The following is a 20,306-nucleotide window of genomic DNA, read 5'->3' as shown; positions in this document are numbered from 1 at the left end:
TTAATGTAATATCGTTTATTTTTTTATCACATTTCGTGCAAGAAAGTTCTGTAGAAGTATGAATCGGAATGCTCTTTAAGAGTGCATCGCGTTATTTAAAAGTTTAATGCGGTAAAGTAATACGGTAATGCAGTACAAGTGCTTACATTAATCAGTTAATCCCTGCATGGTTATGTACTGAATACGTAATACAGATATTATATAGATAGATATAAGATATATACATATAAATATTATACATCATAATTACAAGTGAGTACTTGTAATTATTTTGCAATCTCTATTATTATGTAACCCAAAATCGATGTTTCGAATTGATTTTGACCAAGAAAGTTCATTACAGTAGTAGATAACACTCAAAAAAGTAACAACAAAATTAACGATAACAGAGAGGATGTAATGTAAACTGTCTAGTCACCGACTCTAGTGTCTACTGAAACATGTTTATTCATGAAGTGCGCTTCACCATTGCTCGTTGGCTCAATGGAATACAGATGCGTGAAGTTTCACCGGATGTCAAACGGCGGTAGAAACAAAGGCTCACGCCGCACAATTTCATGGCGCATTTCCTCAGGTCTAATTACTTTAACATAATGCAAGAAAGTGCAAAACTCAGTGCCATTATTTTTTTAACAATCTAGCATTCTGTAATAGCAAACTGGTAAGTAAACAAATTATAGGAGCTAAGGAGGTTACTGTGCAAACGTTAGCACTTAAAAGCAACTGGAATTCCGGTGGCGGCTGTTCCAGTCAGCTCTTCCACCGCATTCCATTTCCAATTCCAACCAGCTGGCCCAGATGAGTCATGAAACATAAGCGATAAAATTCATGTCAATAAGCGCAGTTATTTTAATTTATCCGAGCAAAATCTATAAGTCGTTTTTTAATCTTTTTCGCATTTGGTATCAACGTATACTTTACAAGTTTTAATAAACACGGTCCATGCCCAACAATTATCGCTGCTGATCGCGCTCATCATGTCTGGCTGGCAGCCCGTCAAACGCTCCCAGTCCAACACCAACTCCTCACCCTTCAACGGCCAGCTCTTCAACGCGCGCCACCCCGTTCCCCCAACATCCGCCGATCCATCCGCATCCCCCAGCCACGCCCCTCTTCCGCGGCGTGTGAGGGTGTGGGGCGACCGAGCACCATCGCCCCTCGTGCCCCCATACACCCCAAAACCCCGTCCAGTTCCTCCTTGGTCAACGGCCAGATCTTCAATCCGCATCCCCACCTTCCCCCAGCGTCCGACGGATCCTCCGCATCATCCGACGATGGCCCGGTTCCGCGGCGGGTGCGGGTGTGGGGCGCCCGGCCCCCGTCGCCCCCCGGGGACCCCGACGTTGTGCACATTGCGGACCACTACATCCTGCCCATGATGGAGGACCTGGAGGATGATCTGTCGGCGCGAAAGGTGTTGCCGCGGGTGGGTAACGTGCTTCGCGGGGGACGGGGGAAAGCACCGAAATCCGTGGTGGAGCCGGAGGTGGTGGTGGCGCCCAAGTGGAGCCAGATGATGCAGGGGGTGCAGGTGCAGTTCCCCCATAAACCCTATGGATCGCAGATTGGCCTGATGGACAAGGTGGGTTGGCGCCAATAAACATGTGCAGCATGTTGGAGTACTGGTCGGATAAATTAGAGTACTTATTTGGTCAAAAAGAAATGAATTGAAACCTTGCCTTTCTGGGTGATTTCTGTAGTATTTTAGTGCGTACAGTTTATGCATCAGATATTTTTTTGGGAATTTTAGGGTACTGATTTTCTTCTGATTATGCTTTTTTGTAATGTTTAGTATTTTTAAATTTTCAAATTTTTGTTTGTCTGTTTCCACTGTAATATTTTTCTTATATTGGGATCGTTTCCGTTGTTGTTCTGCTGGGGCAGTTCTTATAATTTTTTTTTATTTTCTTAGGTTTTTGTGGTTTTTTAAAATGTTTTGCATCTTCGATCAGTTTTAGGGTGTTTTTCACAGCTGTTTTAAGGAAAGTTGTTTTTCGCCTGCCGTTTGCGATTTACTGACCGTGAATTTAATGTGGTTTTTTGTGCCGTTGTGCCATTTATATCACTGAATGAATTGGAATTTAGGTACTTCGATGCTTGAAAAACAAGGAGAATGGACTTCTGGAGAGCCCCACGGGAAGTGGAAAGAGTTTAGCGCTTCTGTGTTCCAGTCAAGCGTATCAGATGCACTTAATTGCTAAAGGTAAATACAATTATACAGCTGCACGTATTAATTCCAAAAATATAGTTAAATAATAAATTAAAATTTGTATGCTTATTTTATATATCAGTTTATGTTGACGAATTTTTAGTAGATACTAAATTTATTTTTGAGGCCGTGTTACTGATATTTTTCGTGACTTTTGGGTGCCGGAAAAACTAACGATTGTGTACAGAATAACAGTACATAGCTAGACCGTATCTTTTTCAACATACACTGAAATTCTGCAGCAGCGGAAGCGCGACAGAAACAGAACGCAATGATAGCCGAGCAGTTGGCCCAACTGGAAGCCGGGGTGTCTACTACCAAACCGGGAGGAAATCAAGAAAATCAGTCGACATCTTTCAACGCAGGTAAGTTCGAACGAGCTGGAATGGTGGACTTTTGGTGCACATGACTACGAGTACGATTATAGGAGTTTTTATATGAAATTGCGAACAAAAGCTTTAATTTTAGTCTTGTAATTTTTAATGTATTTTCAAAGGAGATAATTTCCTCTAATGTTTGGCAACTTTTCTTGACTAACAAATGCATTCCAGATTTTTCGCTGCTTGCTGCTTCGGATTTTTTTTATTACGAGATCCTGTATGGCAGTAAAAATGCTGTAGAAGTATTGATAATAATAAAAAATGGGACAGACGCTGATAGTTGACCATTTTTTATACTTTTAAGTATTTTATTGTTTTTTTATAACTTTTTAATGTCTCTGTAATATAAACATTATAGCGTGCCTCTGCGGTAGTGTACATTTCGGATTATCTTCCCTTCAGCGTTTTTTTCTGGATCGGGATGTTCGGCAAACTCCCGTTGGGGTGCTTCTCCCATGAAAACTCAGGTACCGTGGCTGCGAGCCTGCGATTTCCGTTTTTTGATTTTTTTTTTCGTTTGGATTGTTTTTTTGATTTTATCCCCGTTTTTAAAGGCTCTGTGTTGATCGTTTTTCCTTTACTGACGAATTATATCGGCATCTCACTGCTTTAACCGACAGTGGTCTGCAGTTTTCCCTCGTGCAGCGTGTTAAATGTAACTTGATTGTATCGGGATTTCATTTCCTGGGTGGCAAGCGTCAGGAAATCGTATCCTAAAGCAGTACTTGCATCCTAAAATAAATTTACCATTTAAAGTTTGGAAATAAAGATTGCACAGGGAAGACTGGAGGATAAAAAGAGTTTAATAAGTGAAATGCTCAGTGAAATATTAATGTAGACATCGGTCAACGGAAACGGAGCTGGTTGCAGCGGCAACCAGCCGTGTTGCGCCGGCGATGGAAGCCTGGCCGATGCTGGTTGGGCCGCGATGGATGTGGATATGGACACTAAACTGCAAATGCTGGAAGGCATGAGCGCCGCTGCTGCTTCCACTGCTACACCGGAAGTCAGGTAAAATATGGCCCGTGCAGTACTTACTAGTCAGTAATTTTAAACGGTTTACTTATTTTTTATCTAATTTTTATTTTCTTTTCTAATTTTTTATTCCTTTTTTTGTATGCGGTGTTTAACTTTTAAAAAAATGAATATTTCAGTACATAATATATTGTGTTAAAAGCAAACTGGGTAAGTGCTCGTTAAGGATACATAAATGGAGTCCGATAAATGCGAGTAAAAGTTGTGTGATGAATCATGAAACTGTATGCTTTTCATAGTATTCCGAAGATTTACTTTTGCACGCGGACGCACAAGCAGATCGCGCAGCTAATACGGGAACTGCGTAAGACGACTTACAAAAACTGCCGGTGAGTTCTGATTCGAAACAGTATTTTTCGATTTTAAGAAAATTGAGTTTATTTATTTCGGACGAGTAAATAATCAATGAGTAGCGCTTAATAATTTTGGCTTTTTCGTTGGAAAAGTAGCGAACAAAGGAGCGTTAAACACATTTGATTTTTCAAACACAATTTGATTATTCCTGATTTTATTTGCGATTTCTCATGGTGCGGTTTAATGCAGGATGACGATTCTGGGAAGTCGCGAGCAGGTATGTGAATGTTTCATTACGTTTAGCCATACTGCCTCGTGTTATTATTGTAAAACAAATAATGAATTCTGTCATTTTCACAGTACTGCATCCACGAGTATGTCTCGAAACATGGGAATAAAAATGAGAACTGTTCGCGACTGCTGGAGAACGCCCAGAAGCATCCCTTTCAGGAAGCCATGGATATGTCGACGGATGCGGACGATCCGTTGGATGGCCAGGTACACAGCATTTTTTTTAAAGAAATTCTCATTTAAAAAAAATGCGGGTTTTTTTTGTATTGCAGACTTGTGATTATTTCGGAAAGGGCCGAGCGGTGTCGCATGGTCAGTTGCAGAATTACGATTTGAAAACGGCCTTCGATATTGAAGATCTGGTCAAATCTGGAAAGAAACACCGTGTAAGAGGAGGTCTTTGCATTTTTGGAATTGTCAGCGGATAACTGAAAACACAAATAATTTTACAAATTGAAAACTTCTTTACCAATTAAAGACGTACTGAAGTACTGTATAGATAGTTTTACTATACAAAATTATTAAAATGTATATGAGAAGTTGAAATGTTTTTGATTGCAGGTTTTAGAATCAAATTTCCTTATTTGGAAATTGAAAATACAAATAATCTGAAAATTAACGCTTTGTCAGATTAAATATAGCTTGTATAGGTGTTTTTAATATGTATTGTAAATACAAAAATGTCGATAATTTATCTAAGAAGCTTAGCTGTTTTTGTCTGCTGTTGAGTGATCTTATTTGAGCTTGAATAATCGAATCATCTTTGTCTTTTTCCACACGAATCTGAGTGTGTTTATTCCAAGTGTTTGTACTGCTCGAGCTTTTGTAAGATAATTCAGCTTTTCAGTTAAGAATTTTTGTTCGCTGTGATATTTGTCAAATTTTCGTCAGTATACCTATAGATCAAAATTTCAGAAATTTTTATAAATTAATTAAATATTATTATTAGAAATTATTCAGAAATGATTAGAACTTATTGATTCTGTAGATTAGAATTTTTGAACGGAATTTTTTAAGGTTTATTTGAGATGAGGTCTCAGAATTTTTTTTACTGGAATTCGCACTGTTGACAGTTTTGCCCGTATTTCGCCTCGCGTGAGCTGCGCGACGGCGCCCAGCTGATCTTTACCCCGTACAACTACCTCGTGGACGCCAAGATCCGGGCCACCATGCAGATCAGCCTGGACAACGCCATCGTCATCTTCGACGAGGGCCACAACATGGAGGATGCCGCTCGCGAAGCGGCCTCCTACATTCTGCAACTGGACAACCTGAAGATGGCCATCCAGGACCTGCAGTTCACGGCGCGCGAGTTGAGCGACCAGGCGGCCAAGTACTCCATGGACAGCGGGGAGCATATCAGTCCGGCGGCGTTATACGAGATTGTCATGGATCTGCTGCGGGTGCTGCAGCCGTTGGAGGGGTGGGTGGAGGAAGCCGCGGACAATCTGGAGGTGGGCATTAACAGCGCGGCCAATCGGGTCATCACGGGACGGGATATGATCGCCATCGCCACCCGACTGCACCTCGGGCCGAAAGAATTCCCCGCCTTCAAGGTACCGTGTTGCTGTGTTGCAGACTTATTGGAAAATCGTTAATTCCTCGCATTGTGTTATTTTTAACATAATTATATGCCTTATACAGTATAGGTAAATGAACAGCGTTGTAGTGGAGTGGCTCTCAGCTTCCATAATAGTAATACGTTTGAGTGTTTAGCGTACACTACCAATAATTATGCTGTTTGAAGATTAACGTTGTTTTTCTTGAGGTTTTCGACAGAAATCTATTTTTGGTTCTGGAAAAGTTGTATAAAATTTTCTGTTAATTATTTGATATTTTGTATAGTAGTATCGATAATTTATGACATTTTCTTCCTAACGTTCAACACAGGAAAAACTACCGTATTTTCTTATCATGCATTCTAATGATGCATGCACTACATTAAAATTCATGCACTACATTAAAATGCAGTTGCATTTTAATGTAGTGCTCGTAGTCGAGTGGCTAAAATTGAATGGCAAAATTTTGCGAGGTAGCTGTGAGCGAAATCGTCGTTGTACTTTGTAGTATCGATAGTATTTGTGCCAGAAGTAGAATTAATTTTTCGGTTTTCTGATTGAATTTTTCTTTTGACGCGGAAAAAGTTGTCCAGTTTTACAGTGAATTATTCATTACGTGTTTTAAGTATCGTAAATTAAGGAATTTCATACGCACCGTTCATCACAGTAAGGCTTGGTGAATGTGTCTTGCAATACTCAGTTGCTGTAGTTTAGTGGTCGTCAAGACTAAACTCTCATTGTTGAATGCAACACACTACATCGGAAACATAAATCACACCGTAGTTTAGTGATGTTTTAGTTGAACTTTTTATAAAGTTTTTGTGAAACGGATGATTTAAAATATTCAGTTACAATTTTTCACTTTTTCAGTTTGTATCGAATATAAGTAACTTCTAGAAAATGCTGATTATTTACCACAATCGGACAGTGTGCGGGACGAAGCCAATGATTTTGCAGAAAAACGTGGAGGCGTTGTACAACGACAAAAACGCCACGGAAGAAGAACAATCCGAGTACGGGCGCATCTACGCCGGTGATGCCGGCGATGGTCCGAGCGCCAAGAAGAAAGTCTCCTCCGCCGCGCTGCTCCTCGTCGGCAGCCTCTCCGTCGTCCTGGACTACCTGTACCGCAACGACTGCCAGCACGCCGCCGACTACAACATCGTCGTCGTCAAGGAGCCCATCTCCTTCCGCAGCGATATGGAATACTTCCGTCAGCGCAAACACCGCCGCGGCACTGCCATACCGCAGTGGAATATTACCTTAAATTTCTGGTGTCTCAATCCGGCGGTGGCCTTCGGGGACTTCAAGGTGTGCCACGCGGTGGTGTTGACATCGGGGACGCTGTCGCCTATGGCGTCGTTCCAGTCGGAGTTGGGGCTCGAGTTTCAGGTGAAGTTCGAGGCGCCGCACGTTATTGAGGATGGACAGGTGTGGGCGGGGGTCATTGGACAGGGGCCGGCGCGGACGACGTTGTGCGGGACGTATAAGAACGTGCAGACGCTGGCGTATCAGGATGATCTGGGCAATGCCGTGCTGCAGGTGTGCCAGGCGGTCCCTAAGGGGGTGCTGTGCTTTTTCACGTCGTATAAGGCCATGGACACGATGATCACTCGATGGAAGGTGAATGGATCAATAAAACTCTAATAATATAAATCTACGCAATTGGTTGATCATAGAACAATTTTATAATTAAGTAATTTTCAGTGAGTTTTATACATTTTTTAAATTTGGTTTTACTTTTATGATTTTTTGAATTTATAAACTGAGTTTTATTTGTACGTATGATCTCAGCTTTCTTTTCCACAACTTCCTAAAGCTGTAGAAAAGATTGTAGAATAACGGCTACGATAAAAACACTTCGATCATTTATTGGAATCTGTTAGCGTAAACATATAAAACATTATGATGGCTTAATTAGTCCTTGACTCCTTGTATTTCATTAATTAATTTTTTAGGTTCTTTTTCGGTAGATTCAGTAAGTATGAACAAGAAAGAATAAAAATATAGGTTTACCGGGTTTTCGAATCTGTCGTTTTTCGTTGTTTCTGTTAATTCTTCCAATCTGTTTAGAATGTTTCTGTTTTAATATGCAGTTAAATGGAATCTACGAGGCACTGGAGGAGAAGAAAGTCGTGCTGCAAGAACCGCAGCGCGCGGATAAGAACGTCTTCGCCGCCATCCTGGAGACATTTTATCAAGCGATCCGCGGCACCGGCTTGCATGAGGGTCAGGATGGGGCGCTAATGTTCGGCGTTTACCGCGGGAAGATCAGTGAGGGATTGGATTTTGCCGATGATAATGCCCGCGCCGTGATTGCCGTGGGCATACCCTATCCGTATTTTCAGGACACACAGGTGGGCACGTGATTTTCCGTAGTGAGCAGATCAATAAAAAAATAATTTTTTTTTCAAAGAAAAGTTTTTGGATAATAACGCAAAATGTCACTGGCGTATTATTTTCAGCATATAATCACTGATTATTAATCAGTACCCTATTCTTGAAAAAAATTGGGTGCATAATAAAATTTTTTTTTTCTTGAGATATTATGGAGTGTGTTAGATTGTGCGCTAAACGTTTGCTCAATTTAATTTAACTTAATTAAAATAATTTGTTTAATTTAACTCAATTTAATTTAAAAGACCTTCCGTTGTGGTGGTTAGAAGTCCGTGATGACTTCGTTTTCTTAAAGTGAGAAATTTTCGAAGGATTGTGAATGATTGTCATGACTCAAGAGCAACAGCACACTTTTTAATGAAGAGTTGTAGTGCAGTGGCTGATAACAACGCAAACATTACGCATGTAGTAATGTCGGCAACCGTTACCATTGCTCGCGTATCTGAATAGTGATTTTCCTTTTCTAAGTATTTTTTCGCCTTTCCTGAATAATTTGTCTAGGTAGAATTATTTTTAGTTAGCCGTGTTTGGATGGCGGGCTTTTAAAACCGGCTAGGAGTTTATATGAGTCAAGCGATGGCTTAAAAGAAAGGCACGAAATCGAGATTCAGTGATTCGTGTCTTCGGGGATACTGAAAATTTAAGAGAAAAAAACTTGTGATAATGTCAGCTGTTGTGTATTGCGAAATGGAACAAAATCGTGGTTTTAAACTTTCCCAATATGGCTGTGGCGGCTTCCTACGCATCGAGTGGAGCCGGGTGCCACAGTACTTTCTTGTTTTTTTTTATTAGTAAATCGAATTTCTGGAAGCTATTAGGAAAGGGTATGCTGCTTCGATCAGTACACCGCTGATCGATTTCATTGCAGGTGAAAATGAAACGCCAGTATAATGATGCGCGGAGAAATTTGGGATTGTTATCCGGTGATGAATGGTACGATATTCAAGCCTTCCGAGCCATTAACCAAGGTTTGCTGCTTTACACGATTTGTTCATTTTTATTGATTAGTCTTATTATTTACTGATTAGTCGTATTTATGCCGTTCTGCCGGTTAACAACGGTAACAGATACACTGTTCTTAATTTGTTTTAGCCTTGGGACGATGTCTTCGTCATAAACATGACTGGGGCGCATTAATCCTGTTGGAGCAGCGCTTCATGAACCCAAAATTCGTCGATGGTGGGCAAAAAATCTTTACCAACTTTCTCGAATATCTTTTCTGTTTTTTTAATCATTTTTATTTAATTTGAATAATTTTTAGGTTTATTTTTTGTATTTATATTTTTTTCAAAAACATATGTAAGATTAAGTCATGTATTATATAAATATTTGGATATTACATTTATTTTTGTTGGATATTAAATTTGAATAATAACCCCGCGTTTGCTGGTGCAGGTTTGTCCAAATGGGTGCGACAGCGGATTAAAAGAAACTTCCGCGATTTCGCCGATCCCATGAACAGTCTGCGGGCGTTTGTGGCGCACCGCCTGGCCATGCAGCCCGTCGCGCCACCACTGGAAGAGCGCCCGTTGCAGGAGATGTTGGATGAGCAGATTCTGACGGATGACGAAGATTCACCATTAAAACTTAAGCCGGGACCCTCCACCATCTCCCGACAATTGTCCGCGCCGCCGTTTGTCACGAAATCGTCAGCGCCGTCCCCGCCGACGGGGGAGCGGCAGTTTAATGTGCGGAAAAAGAAGCGCGGGATCTATTAACGGGAATTGTTGGGATTGTTACTTGTTGTATCTCAAGTGGCCGCCGCCCGATGGAGTATTGCGTTGCTCATTTTTCTAATCTCTGTTTTTCTTCCGAATTTTTGTGATTAAGCTCTTTGAATTTGTTTTTTCTTTCTTTGATAATAACTTTTTTAGAAATATATGCCTTACTAATATTCTGTGCATGAAGATGGAAAGAATTATGCAAACATTATGAAAATATTTGTAATAAACACTAACACACTAACGGTATTTTCGCCGATATTCGTTAATCACGCTTGTCGACATGCGGCATGATATCAGTGCGGTGAAATTATGGTTTCCGGTCGATACATGCGCTGCGTGGTACTGTATCTTATCGCGTTATGATTTACAATGAAAATATTTTGAATCGCCATTGTTCCTGTTCCATTAAAGAACAAAACGTTGCTAATGAGATTATCGACGTTTCTCTGTGTGGATTACTGGTTACCCGGTACAACAGTACTCTATTGGGAACAATCGTAGCGTAAGGTGTTTTGGTTGAGCCGCAGCCAGCTGCATTGAGATAGATCGCATGATCAGCTGAACGATTAACGTTGGTTTCAGACTTCAGTCTAGCTTTGTTTTTTAAAACCCGGTGATCCACGGAATATGGATAGAAGGATCGCTAGCTTCGTAGTGCTTATTGCACTGATCAGCGCCGCTTCCGGTACGCGTGTTTTTTGTCTTTTAAGTGATAACTCTTAGTACCTATAACTGTTTTATACAGAGTACATACATGCATACTGTGTATGTATTTGTAAGTAACAAGTATTTAATTTTTATTGTTTTTTAAAGAAAGAGTTTGTTGAAGTACAATAGTTGTTACTAGGGAAGTGCACCGCTATTGGCCAGCACTAGAAGACCGAAGCGAAGCCAAAAACAGAATTACATATACGCATAGACGCAGCAGACTGTTGTTTTTACTGACTGTGATGTCCGTGAAGAGGTTGAACACCACATTTCGGACATTAATTACCTAGATAAATTATTTTCGATATATTTAATGGAAATAGAGCGCCTGCCCACAGCTTTTTAATTAAAGCCTTCTTTTGAGGGGTAGTTTTCTAATTCTTTGCTTAATGGACTGCATAATGCTAAACGGGAAGACTAACTCTATACCGCCAAATCGCTTCGTATTTTCACGCGTAAGAAGCCTTCGCAAATAAGACCGGATGCGAGTTTTCGTTTTTCAATAATTATGGAAGACTGCTCTCTCGCAAGCAATTCTTTATCCGTTATGTATTGTAATGGCCGAAGCTAACGTTAAAGAAGACAGAGCTTAACGCAATTTTCCGACTGTTCCGTCCGTTTCATGGTGATGGGTTGTTGTGGCCATACAGTTGTAAATAAACTTAAAGTCCAGAGTACTTGTGAAATTTTACCGATATTTACAGACAGTGTGGCAGTGAGTCTGGCGACGAACTCCTCGGCTTGTTAACTATATATGTCCCACACCAAGAACTCTAGATGGGCATCTAGTGGTCTTGCCCGCACACATCATAGTGCCCCGCTTAAGCCCATTAGCTGTGCACATGTTTCGACTATGCCTGACCCTGCAGCTTTTTTATTGGTTTTAATGCGGGCTAAGGTTTGGTGCGTTCCGTGCAGGTTAACCATTTCGGAGCTGTTGCTAGAATATGTGGCATTAATTGTTGCCGTTGCTGTATGACGCACAGCGGTGCGTTCTATTTCGCCGGTTAGCGCTCTATTCTTGTCCAGATTGTGCGATGGCGCATCGTCTACGGGCAGCTGCTTCCCGGTCCCTGACTGGATCGCCGTCGTTCGGGCTGCATATTCGCACTCTTTGCTTGGCGGGTATTTTGATGTTTTTCATCCAGCGCATTGTTTTTTCGTTTAGTTGTGATGTTGAGCTACTCCGGCCTATACTTGATTAATTGCCCAAAAGCTTATTAAAGGATACTCGCAACTGTTTGCGTTGGTACACGGCGAACGGATGACCTCTGCGACGGTACTGGTTTTGCTGCGCGGCACAGAACTGATCCCTTTCGATTCTGGTCTGTTGCTGCACAAATCGGGATTTACTGCTTTCAAACTTTTCAAAAACGACACTTTATGAAGTCATGCCGGTTCAACTTGACCTTTAATCCAAACACACAACAATCGATAAATATCTGGGCTTTAATATTTTAATATATACAAGTATATAGGTACTTGACTTTTAACTTCTTAAAAGTATTTTGCTTAAAAGTTAAAACTAAGTGACCGACAGGGCAGTACTTCGAGTGATAGCTATAGTCGCACTATGCATATGTCGGTGTGACCGACAGGATTTTAGGAACGTGACCGACGGACAGAAATACCTGTTTTCTTGAGCATAGAGGACCTTCGCTTCGCTTCAGTCGATCATATTATCACTCTTAATTATTGCTTAATCAATTATTGTAGAATTACTTGTACAGTGGTGCCGAATAGTAACCGATATACCGTAGGTGTTACTATTAAGTTCTGTAGCAATTATTATGATTTAATTTTTTAATTTAAGATTTTTTAATATTTTAGGATTTATTATCTTGTTTTTTACAAATTTTAATAATGTAATTTCGTATCTCCTTAATTGCTTAATTGATGATAGTACTCGTAAGTCGTACAGTCTTGCATAGCTGATTGCATAATTGTGGTGCTCGTTTGCTTATATTGCGCATAGTGCACGGACAGCATGGATGTCAGGAGGTCCGCGACTTGACCTTCACCGCCGCCACCGACACTGCGTCCATATCCAGCGATAATTTTGACGAAGCCGGAAATTATTTACCTTACACTGTAAGGAGCTTGTTCATTAATACGTCAAACCGTATCGCTTGATCAAAATTTAATTCATTCATGTTTGGCTGAAGTGGTGCCGATGGGTTGTTACTGTGCCGTCCAACCGGCGAATTCGTATCAATGTCAACGGAATTTTTGACGTAGAAGAAGGAGAACATGGACAGTGGTAAAGCAGTATATCCTGTGTTTTATAAACCGGCCTAGATTCATACTCTGAAATTCTAATTGTTTCTAACAGTAATATGGATTTCGTCAATGTCTACGAATTTCCGCCGTGTGAGTGAAGATAGGAAAGTGACACTTTTTAAAATTGACATCAAATTAAGATTTCGCTGTTTTCACAGTTTCTCCGGCAGTCAATGCGACAACCCTCCTGAGCAGTCATAACGTGGCTAAAGTTTGCCGGGACATCGAAACCCTTACCCATCCCGTTATCGGTCGGTAACAATTTTTCCGATTTCCGAAAAAATTTTTCCCATTGACATCACAGCCTTTTTTGTTTATTTATATTGATAATCTTTATTTTAAATTTTTATGATTTAACTGCTTACTAGAATTTAATTATTTCTTACCTACTTATTACAATATTATTTATGTATTTATTTATAATTAAATTATTGTTATTTATTTATTTATAATTCTTTTGTTTCAGGCCCGGTTTGTGGAACTTACAGCAACTTCTCATTTTCGTACACATCCCGCACCAATCGAATTATCGTGGATTTTTGTACCGATTACGGCACACAGGGACGCGGTTGGAAAGCCGGTAAGAAAATTTGTCAAGTCTTACTGCAAACCGTCCGTCATACTAAATCCAAGGTTTCTTTGGTAGAACTGGAGTTTTTCGATTGGGCGCCTCCCAGCCCGTCGACCCAGTGCAATCACACCGTCGATTTGACGCAGTTGACGGATACTTTCGAAATCCGTTCACCGTCGTTTCCCGCCAATTATCCGCCCAATCAGCACTGCACGTGGACTGTCCGAACCAATCCGTATGCAACTTTACACCCATTGGCAGAAATTGAATAAAGGATTTGACCAATGTTTGTAGGAATTACCCGGTGCTGGTGGACGCTCGGTTATTCGATTTGGATCGATGGTGTTATGATTCGCTGACCATCACCGATATCAGCAATAATGTCGTTCAGCGCTTCTGCAGCGACAACGAGCTGATGAAGCTGCGATTCGAGTAAGCATAAAGGCAGACCGGTGACCTTTCGAAAAGCGTTAGTTTGTCGTTCACAAACGTTTCATGTAACCATTTTCCATTTTATCAAAGTACCTATATAAATTTTTCAGTTTAAAACTGCATGTACAATATGTACAACATAAAGTTTACTAACCTCGAAATGCCTTTCCGTGCTTTTCTGCAGAAACACGTCGCAGCTGGTCTTTACGTTCGTCGCTGATGACGTACAGGAAGGCGCCGGTTTCGATATCGCCTTATCGTTGGTGGCGTGTCGAGCCGGATACCAGGCCTGTGATAATCCGGCGTTGGGCTGTGTATCGGTGGAGCAGCAGTGTGACGGCATCGTGCACTGTGCCGATGGATCCGATGAGAAACACGAATACTGCTATCCCGACTGCGGGGTCGCGCATTTCCCGATGCACAGTGAAAGCGCCCGAATTATTGGAGGTACAGCGGCAATCTTGACCTTTCATTTTTGGAATGTACGGTCATTTCTACATCGTTTAAAGGAGGTCTACGCATATTGCAGGCATCGAAGCGAATCCGTATTCCGTACCGGTAAACGATGACAGACTTCCCTTACTTTACTATTATAGCGTGAAGCTCCTGATGGCCTACTGAGTCCTTAACATTTTGTAATTTCTTCATTTTTATTGACATAACGAAAGGGAATGGTTGTGTTTGTAGTGGCAAGTGGCGATGCTGCGCGCGGCAGGCAACAGTCAGTTTTGTGGTGGAACTATCATTTCTAACAGGTTAAGAGAAAGTAGAGGCTGGTGTTCCGCAAACCTTAAAGTATCATTTTTAGGTGGATCTTAACCGCAGGGCACTGTTTTACTGGGTAATTCTTCCAGAATTAATTATTTGTTAGAAGCATGTAGAGGTTAACGGATGTTAATAGGGGACCCAGTTCGGCGCCGCAGTTCAGAGGCCGCGTCGGTGGGCATGACGTGCTCTTGAGCGCAAACGACGATCTCGGTACTGATATGGAATTCGAGACGGTGCTATGGTAAACCGCATTTTAAAAGTTTGGTAAATTAAAATAATGTGTCAAAAGTTGAGTTAATGTACAGCCATCCGTATTACGGCACCAATCCACGCACCACGGATTTCGATTACTGCATGATTAAAACCAAGCAACCAATCAAATTCCGCAAGAACGTCGTACCGGCATGTTTACCCCGGCAAGGACAAGAGGTCGCGCCCGATACCATGTGCATAGCATCCGGTACGAATCTTTTACCTTTTCATTCGTTTAATTTTCGATTTTGTGCGTTTATGTCTTCGCAATTTGGACGGTTTATCTTTATCGCTTATTATTGTTTACGGGTAATGTTCTGTAATTCTGTCAGGTTGGGGGCGAAATACCGGTGGGTGGGTTCCTAATCCGGAAACATTTGCGAACCTGGCACCGCAAACACGAAACGGTGGTAAACCACTGCGCCACGTGACCGTACCGGTGGTTAACCGAACCGTTTGTGGTGAGATGCACGGTCCGAACAAGTGAGCAGCTTTTTATTAGAAACCGGTTAAAAACTTAAAATAATGTCGTGTTTTTCTCTCAGGATCAATGATCGCATGATCTGCTCGGGATTCTTGGGAATCGGTATGTTGATTTCATTTAACGAGCGTGCATGCTTTTAACTGGAAACTGGCTAGGCGGGAAGAACACCTGCCACGGAGACTCGGGCGGACCTTTTGTCTGCAAGAACCAATACAACAAATACATGGTAGCCGGGATTGTTAGCTGGGGACCACCGACTTGTGCGCACATCGATTTTCCCGCGGTATGAATTTATTTTAGTGTTTTCGATCCTGCCAGTTCAATCTTGTCCCGTACGGTTTCAATACTGCCAATTCCGCTTCATCCCGTACGGTTTCTTTCGGATGTCGGATTAATTTTTATTTGGTTTCAACAGTCATAGACCGCTATTATTAACACGCGCAGCCAATGCATACAGATAATTCTAATAAGCTGGTTCGGTATTACAGGTCTACGCCAACACCGCTTACGCGATGAATTGGATATACGAAATTATGGCCAACAACTAGACTTGGTAACAGCTATAGTACTTTGTGTTTAGTGCACTGACTATAACGCCGCGTGCATTCCATTCCTACTTGATTAAACGACTGCTCACACCTACATTGTCGACTGTATACAAATGTCTTGTTGAAAAACTACCAAAAATTGTTTGAAAATAAAAAATATACCTGCTTTGAAATTGACTGTTCTGCGGATTATTTAACTGTAATAAAAAATTGTTACTTAATTAATGAAAAACGATGCACCTTTCCGAGACGAGGGAAGCCCCATTGTAGTACAGTACATAGTGGAAAACACTGCAAACCCCGTCATTTGACAGTATTACGGACAGCACGCGAAACAACAAAAAAATTTGAAGATACGATGGATGCGGCGATTTGAGGCACACAAAAAAAGAGTACAAGCACCAATTTCTACGACAGTGACTGTCTCTAGATAGAGACGCAGCGGGGTGGCGCAGTTTCAGCCATGAGCACCGTGGAGAAAGCTGAGTTATTTAACGAGCTTTTGTTTTTCTAATTGCATTTGATACATTTTTATATAATGATGGTTTGAAGTAATAAAAAATTCAAAGTACATACATGTACGTATGATCGCTAGGCTAGTGAAAAACTTGAAACATTAGTACGAAAAAAGTAGGACATGTATCTGCTAACTTTCACTTTCTAACTGCTAACTTGCTAACCTTCTAACTGCTAACTTTCTTACTCCAGTTCCGTTTGGAACCAGTATCCCGCAATTTTACACAGTGACCGTTGTGTTTCGTTTTTCTTTTTGGTAAAGTACACGGCTCCTTCCGTAGGATCCGGGCGGTCGTACGCCCTCTCCAGCCAGCTTTCAGTTTTCTTTTGAGAATTCGCATCGTGTAACTCGGCGGTATCGTTTTTAAAACTCCCGAGCGACTCCAGATGGCCACACACCGAGGCGATGGAACCGCCACCCCATTCGGCACGATCCTGATCCCCGCGGTTTTTTATGACCCATGCCACAGCCAGTTGCACGTCTTCCGGCTCTTTTCCAACTGTGGAGTTTATCACTCGCAAGAGCGCGGTGTAATCATCCGAAATTCGGCTCAACCTTGCTGCAGCAAATAAAAGCAACTAGTACAGTACATTTTGTCACATCGTTCGGTTATACTGTACACGTATCACATAATTAGGTAATATGTACAAATACAGTGTGAGTACCTGACGATCCATTGTTCATCTCGCCGAGTCCAGGATCAAGCTTCTTTAACTTTTCAAGTAACTCTGTTGAAGAGTCTCGCTGTTTAATGTTCTCGCAGAAGCAGTTTCTTGTTGCCTCAATAATTCTTCCATGTATAGATGGAAGCATGAGCGGTACGAAACCCATCGCAATTCGAAATATTGTAGGAGCTCCATCACTTTTATCAGAAATTCACATTCGCGTATATCCATTTCCGTCCACCTTGAAACCATTTGTCAAGATTGCCGTAATGACAATCCATTAAGTCTATGATTATGCAACCAAGACTCCACACGTCGGTTTTTCTTCCCGGCAAGCCACAATCGGTTTCAACAAACGCCTTTGCCATTTCCGGTGACATATACCGTGCCGTAGCCTTGAGTTTTCCGCCATCTTTGCTGCATACGCGGCTATGTTCGGTTATGACACCATCATCCAGATCAGCGATCTGCAAGTTAAAAGTTTTCCCAATGTGCCGTCGCAATAATATGTTTGCTGGTTTCAGGTCGCAGTGCACGAAGTTTCTAGAGTGTAAAAACATCAAACCAGTTCCGATTTGCTGCGCAAAGTCGACCACGTTGGCCCAAGATAGCGGTTCACTGGATTTGGTAAACGTCGTCAAATCTCCGTCTGCAAAATACTGATAATAAAATAATTCAATTGTTTTACTATTTTCAAATGGTAGCACGTCAGTTTACTCCGTTTTGCTGACCGACAGACTGCCGACCGACAATTCGCTTTTCTACAATTTTGCTGCCCTTTTGCAATCCTGAATCCTATGTAAGCATGTTCAAAGACTGCGAGTAACTGCGAATGTATAAGCAGAAAGTTGACCAGAAACCGTACAATCACTGCGAATCGCAGTAGAAGTACTGCTAGTAGTGGTGGTTGTACATGTACAGTTGCTGCTTATAACGTAAAAGAGTATACAAGCAGCTAGTCATGTTATACGCATAATAAGCAGCCAGTAAAGTTATACGCAAAAATGACTTTCCAAATATACTTGCACGTGGAAGGCTGGTAGCTAGCTGGTACTGCTCGTAAATGCTACAAACCTGGAATATAGTCCATCAGCAATTCAATTATGGTTCCCGCTTGCTTCTTTTCGATAATTATTTTATAATAGGCCATCACATTGTCATGCTTAACTGACAATAAAGGTAACCACACTAATCCATCAGTTGCGCCCACCCGATGTTTCCCCACATTCCCGCTTATCTCGTCCTTCAGAAAAATCCTCTTCACCACCATGACATCGTTGCCGGTGAAGTTTCCACGTATCTTTATAACTGCTTTATAGACCCAGGCTATAGGAGGAGGTGCTTCCGGCTGGGTGACCCAGCCGGAAGCACCTCCTCCTATCTGGTCATTACTGTGATCGTAATGGTAAGTGCAAGAGCTGTCGAAAGACCTGACCGCTGTCACTTCATGGACAATGTTGCGCAATAGTTCCAGTACGTCTTTAGACGGGCAACGTGAGATGACATCGCATAGACAAACTTCCAAAACTGATTTGATCCCTTTGTGAATGCCGTCCGGTACCACTGGGAAGTAGCCTTTCACAACCATTAAGGCGATCGCTTCAGCACTTGCATCATCTGTCAGAAACTTTTCCGCAGTTCCGTTTTTCTTCAACCATCTTTCTTTGATGCCATAATGAAAGTCAACTAGATCAAGAATAACACAACCGAGACTCCACACATCTGTTTTCCTGCCAGGGGGTGGGTCTGTGGTAAATGCCATAAAACGGCGCAGCATTTCGGGTGACATATACCGCATGGTTCCACGCAGTTGTGCTATGTCGTTCGTACGTGTGCTGCTTTGCTGTATCCTGACAACATTCTCTAAACAGCCAATGTGCAAATTGTATCCTCCATTTGCTTTCCCTTGCAACTATGTATTCGCTGGTTTAATATCGCAATGCACAATTCCGTTTTTATGCAGAAATACTAAGCCATTAGCAATCTGCTTCGCGAAATCTGTCAGATTGATCAAGGACAAACTTTCCCTTGGCCTGTTCTTTAAAATTGACTCAAGTGGCTTTCTGCAAAATTAATAAGAAAATGTTTTGGCTAAGTTGGTTTTGAGCTTTACCACGTCTAACTGAGGGAGTCCCATGCATCATACAAATGCCCCAAAAATAACATATGAGTTTCCAAAGTGTCTAACGATGAAGCCCATACCCGGAAAGTGATCCATCATGATCTCCATCACGGTTCCTTTAGCTACTTCTCGAATGGTAATTCTGTAGTACCCAACCAAGTTCTCGTGCTTAAGTTGTAACAAGACTTCGCACCTACTGCGAACATCTTCGTACAGAAACAATGGTCCACTGAATGATGAGTCTCGATAGATTTCCTTAACAGCCACTTGTTCCGGACCGGTAAAATCACCACGCTCTTTTACGGTGGCTGTGTAAACAGAACCAAAGGGACCGTAACCTACTAAGCTGTTTTTACTGTCATAAACATATGTGCAATTGCTGCCGAAAGACTCAATCATGATTAAAGATGTTCAAAAACGTTACATTTACAAGCAGATATTGGTAAAAATCAGAATCCAGGCCATATTATTGCAGTTACTAACAGTGCAGAGGGTAAAAACAGTGAATGTTGTGAGCTAATCTATATATATGTATTATATGTACAAGCGCGTTTCAATAAGTCTACGTTGCAATAAGTCTTATCGACCAGAGCAGAAATCTGCAGACAGAATATCTACTCTAGATGAGGAAGACAACCTAGGGCACTCGCAATCCATTAGCGCATTATAAAAATTCATGGTTGCTTAGGTTTGGCTTTCTTGTTCTGCTGTTGGACTCTGCTGTTGAGAACCTGAGCGTAACATGACTGTTACAAGTACGGTGCAGTATAGGCCTGTACGGCGGTATATCCGAACTTTTCTGCACTACGTTAATTTTGTGCGACAGTGTGAAAAGCATAGCGATAAGCCCGCTTATCGTATACATGATTGCATACGGAAGCGATACTTACAGCGAAAGCAGAGGGCAAAATGCACCTGCAGCGCAAAAGTCAGTTGAAAAATTGTTGATTTTACATGTAGTTAGACTCGGGCCTTATCCTAATTCTTTTTTTACATGACCAACATTCTTCCGGTTTTCTTGAGGCCTCTGGTTGATACAGGACATCATACCGCACTTTCACATTAAAAAA

At 41.5% G+C, this 20,306-nt stretch overlaps 4 protein-coding genes across 7 annotated transcripts; 2 read left to right on the top strand and 2 right to left on the bottom strand.

Moving 5' to 3' along the window:
• Nucleotides 1-858: 858 nt before the first annotated feature.
• Nucleotides 859-10,130, top strand: LOC129597217 (Fanconi anemia group J protein homolog). The gene is made up of 15 exons (XM_055494681.1): nucleotides 859-1,582; nucleotides 2,086-2,203; nucleotides 2,452-2,574; nucleotides 2,992-3,056; nucleotides 3,428-3,600; nucleotides 3,864-3,953; nucleotides 4,168-4,195; nucleotides 4,279-4,416; nucleotides 4,482-4,595; nucleotides 5,283-5,765; nucleotides 6,726-7,391; nucleotides 7,865-8,125; nucleotides 9,034-9,133; nucleotides 9,258-9,344; nucleotides 9,561-10,130. Exons 1-15 carry the CDS (start codon nucleotides 1,376-1,378, stop codon nucleotides 9,881-9,883), a joined length of 2,976 nt encoding a protein of 991 aa, XP_055350656.1. The 5' UTR covers nucleotides 859-1,375; the 3' UTR covers nucleotides 9,884-10,130.
• Nucleotides 10,131-10,341: 211 nt separating this feature from the next.
• LOC129597218 (suppressor of tumorigenicity 14 protein-like) lies at nucleotides 10,342-17,085 on the top strand. Of its 2 annotated transcripts, XM_055494683.1 has the most exons (19): nucleotides 10,342-10,574; nucleotides 12,573-12,688; nucleotides 12,763-12,857; nucleotides 12,930-12,967; nucleotides 13,036-13,128; nucleotides 13,344-13,457; nucleotides 13,524-13,683; nucleotides 13,743-13,880; nucleotides 14,065-14,327; nucleotides 14,410-14,438; nucleotides 14,568-14,635; nucleotides 14,689-14,721; nucleotides 14,782-14,889; nucleotides 14,954-15,108; nucleotides 15,233-15,383; nucleotides 15,446-15,486; nucleotides 15,540-15,667; nucleotides 15,873-15,937; nucleotides 16,247-17,085. In XM_055494683.1, exons 1-18 carry the CDS (start codon nucleotides 10,517-10,519, stop codon nucleotides 15,930-15,932), a joined length of 1,848 nt encoding a protein of 615 aa, XP_055350658.1. In that variant the 5' UTR covers nucleotides 10,342-10,516; the 3' UTR covers nucleotides 15,933-15,937; nucleotides 16,247-17,085. The 2 variants fall into 2 exon arrangements, with proteins under 2 accessions (XP_055350658.1, XP_055350657.1); XM_055494682.1 differs by lacking the exon at nucleotides 16,247-17,085 and having other exon boundaries at nucleotides 15,873-16,164.
• LOC129597219 (uncharacterized) lies at nucleotides 16,375-17,308 on the bottom strand. Of its 2 annotated transcripts, XR_008691542.1 has the most exons (3): nucleotides 17,115-17,308; nucleotides 16,628-17,008; nucleotides 16,375-16,592 (listed from the first exon to the last, which is right to left on the bottom strand). XR_008691542.1 is itself a non-coding variant. In XM_055494685.1 (2 exons), exons 1-2 carry the CDS (start codon nucleotides 17,278-17,280, stop codon nucleotides 16,632-16,634), a joined length of 543 nt encoding a protein of 180 aa, XP_055350660.1. In that variant the 5' UTR covers nucleotides 17,281-17,308; the 3' UTR covers nucleotides 16,623-16,631. The 2 variants fall into 2 exon arrangements, 1 of the variants encoding a protein (XP_055350660.1); XM_055494685.1 differs by lacking the exon at nucleotides 16,375-16,592 and having other exon boundaries at nucleotides 16,623-17,008.
• A 143-nt stretch (nucleotides 17,309-17,451) lies between these two features.
• On the bottom strand, nucleotides 17,452-18,424 carry LOC129597220 (uncharacterized). 2 transcript variants are annotated; one of them, XM_055494686.1, is made up of 4 exons: nucleotides 18,189-18,424; nucleotides 17,832-17,909; nucleotides 17,680-17,763; nucleotides 17,452-17,581 (listed from the first exon to the last, which is right to left on the bottom strand). In XM_055494686.1, exons 1-4 carry the CDS (start codon nucleotides 18,382-18,384, stop codon nucleotides 17,574-17,576), a joined length of 366 nt encoding a protein of 121 aa, XP_055350661.1. In that variant the 5' UTR covers nucleotides 18,385-18,424; the 3' UTR covers nucleotides 17,452-17,573. The 2 variants fall into 2 exon arrangements, with proteins under 2 accessions (XP_055350661.1, XP_055350662.1); XM_055494687.1 differs by lacking the exon at nucleotides 17,832-17,909.
• Between the last annotated feature and the right edge of the window lie 1,882 nt (nucleotides 18,425-20,306).

The sequence above is a fragment of the Paramacrobiotus metropolitanus genome, unplaced genomic scaffold, assembly GCF_019649055.1.
Source record: "Paramacrobiotus metropolitanus isolate TYO unplaced genomic scaffold, Prichtersi_v1.0 Parri_scaffold0000102, whole genome shotgun sequence".
Classification (NCBI taxonomy): Eukaryota; Metazoa; Tardigrada; class Eutardigrada; order Parachela; family Macrobiotidae; genus Paramacrobiotus; species Paramacrobiotus metropolitanus.
The sequence above is the reverse complement of the archived record's forward strand: the minus strand, read 5'-3'. Positions and strand labels throughout refer to the sequence as shown.

Excerpts from the sequence above, each read along its gene's own strand:
- LOC129597217 (XM_055494681.1), top strand. The coding sequence starts at position 1,376 with ATGATGGAGGACCTGGAGGATGATCTGTCGGCGCGAAAGGTGTTGCCG. Across the intron at positions 2,204-2,451 it reads GATGCACTTAATTGCTAAAG|CAGCGGAAGCGCGACAGAAA; the intron begins GTAAATACAATT and ends GAAATTCTGCAG. Across the intron at positions 4,596-5,282 it reads AATCTGGAAAGAAACACCGT|TTTTGCCCGTATTTCGCCTC; the intron begins GTAAGAGGAGGT and ends CACTGTTGACAG.
- LOC129597218 (XM_055494683.1), top strand. The coding sequence starts at position 10,517 with ATGGATAGAAGGATCGCTAGCTTCGTAGTGCTTATTGCACTGATCAGC. Across the intron at positions 12,968-13,035 it reads TGTCTACGAATTTCCGCCGT|TTTCTCCGGCAGTCAATGCG; the intron begins GTGAGTGAAGAT and ends CTGTTTTCACAG. Across the intron at positions 15,384-15,445 it reads GAGATGCACGGTCCGAACAA|GATCAATGATCGCATGATCT; the intron begins GTGAGCAGCTTT and ends TTTTTCTCTCAG.
- LOC129597219 (XM_055494685.1), bottom strand. The coding sequence starts at position 17,280 with ATGGGTTTCGTACCGCTCATGCTTCCATCTATACATGGAAGAATTATT. Across the intron at positions 17,009-17,114 it reads GATGAACAATGGATCGTCAG|CAAGGTTGAGCCGAATTTCG; the intron begins GTACTCACACTG and ends TATTTGCTGCAG.
- LOC129597220 (XM_055494686.1), bottom strand. The coding sequence starts at position 18,384 with ATGGTGGTGAAGAGGATTTTTCTGAAGGACGAGATAAGCGGGAATGTG. Across the intron at positions 17,910-18,188 it reads GCTGATGGACTATATTCCAG|GATTCAGGATTGCAAAAGGG; the intron begins GTTTGTAGCATT and ends ATGCTTACATAG. Across the intron at positions 17,764-17,831 it reads CTGTCGGTCAGCAAAACGGA|ACGGAGATTTGACGACGTTT; the intron begins GTAAACTGACGT and ends AGTATTTTGCAG.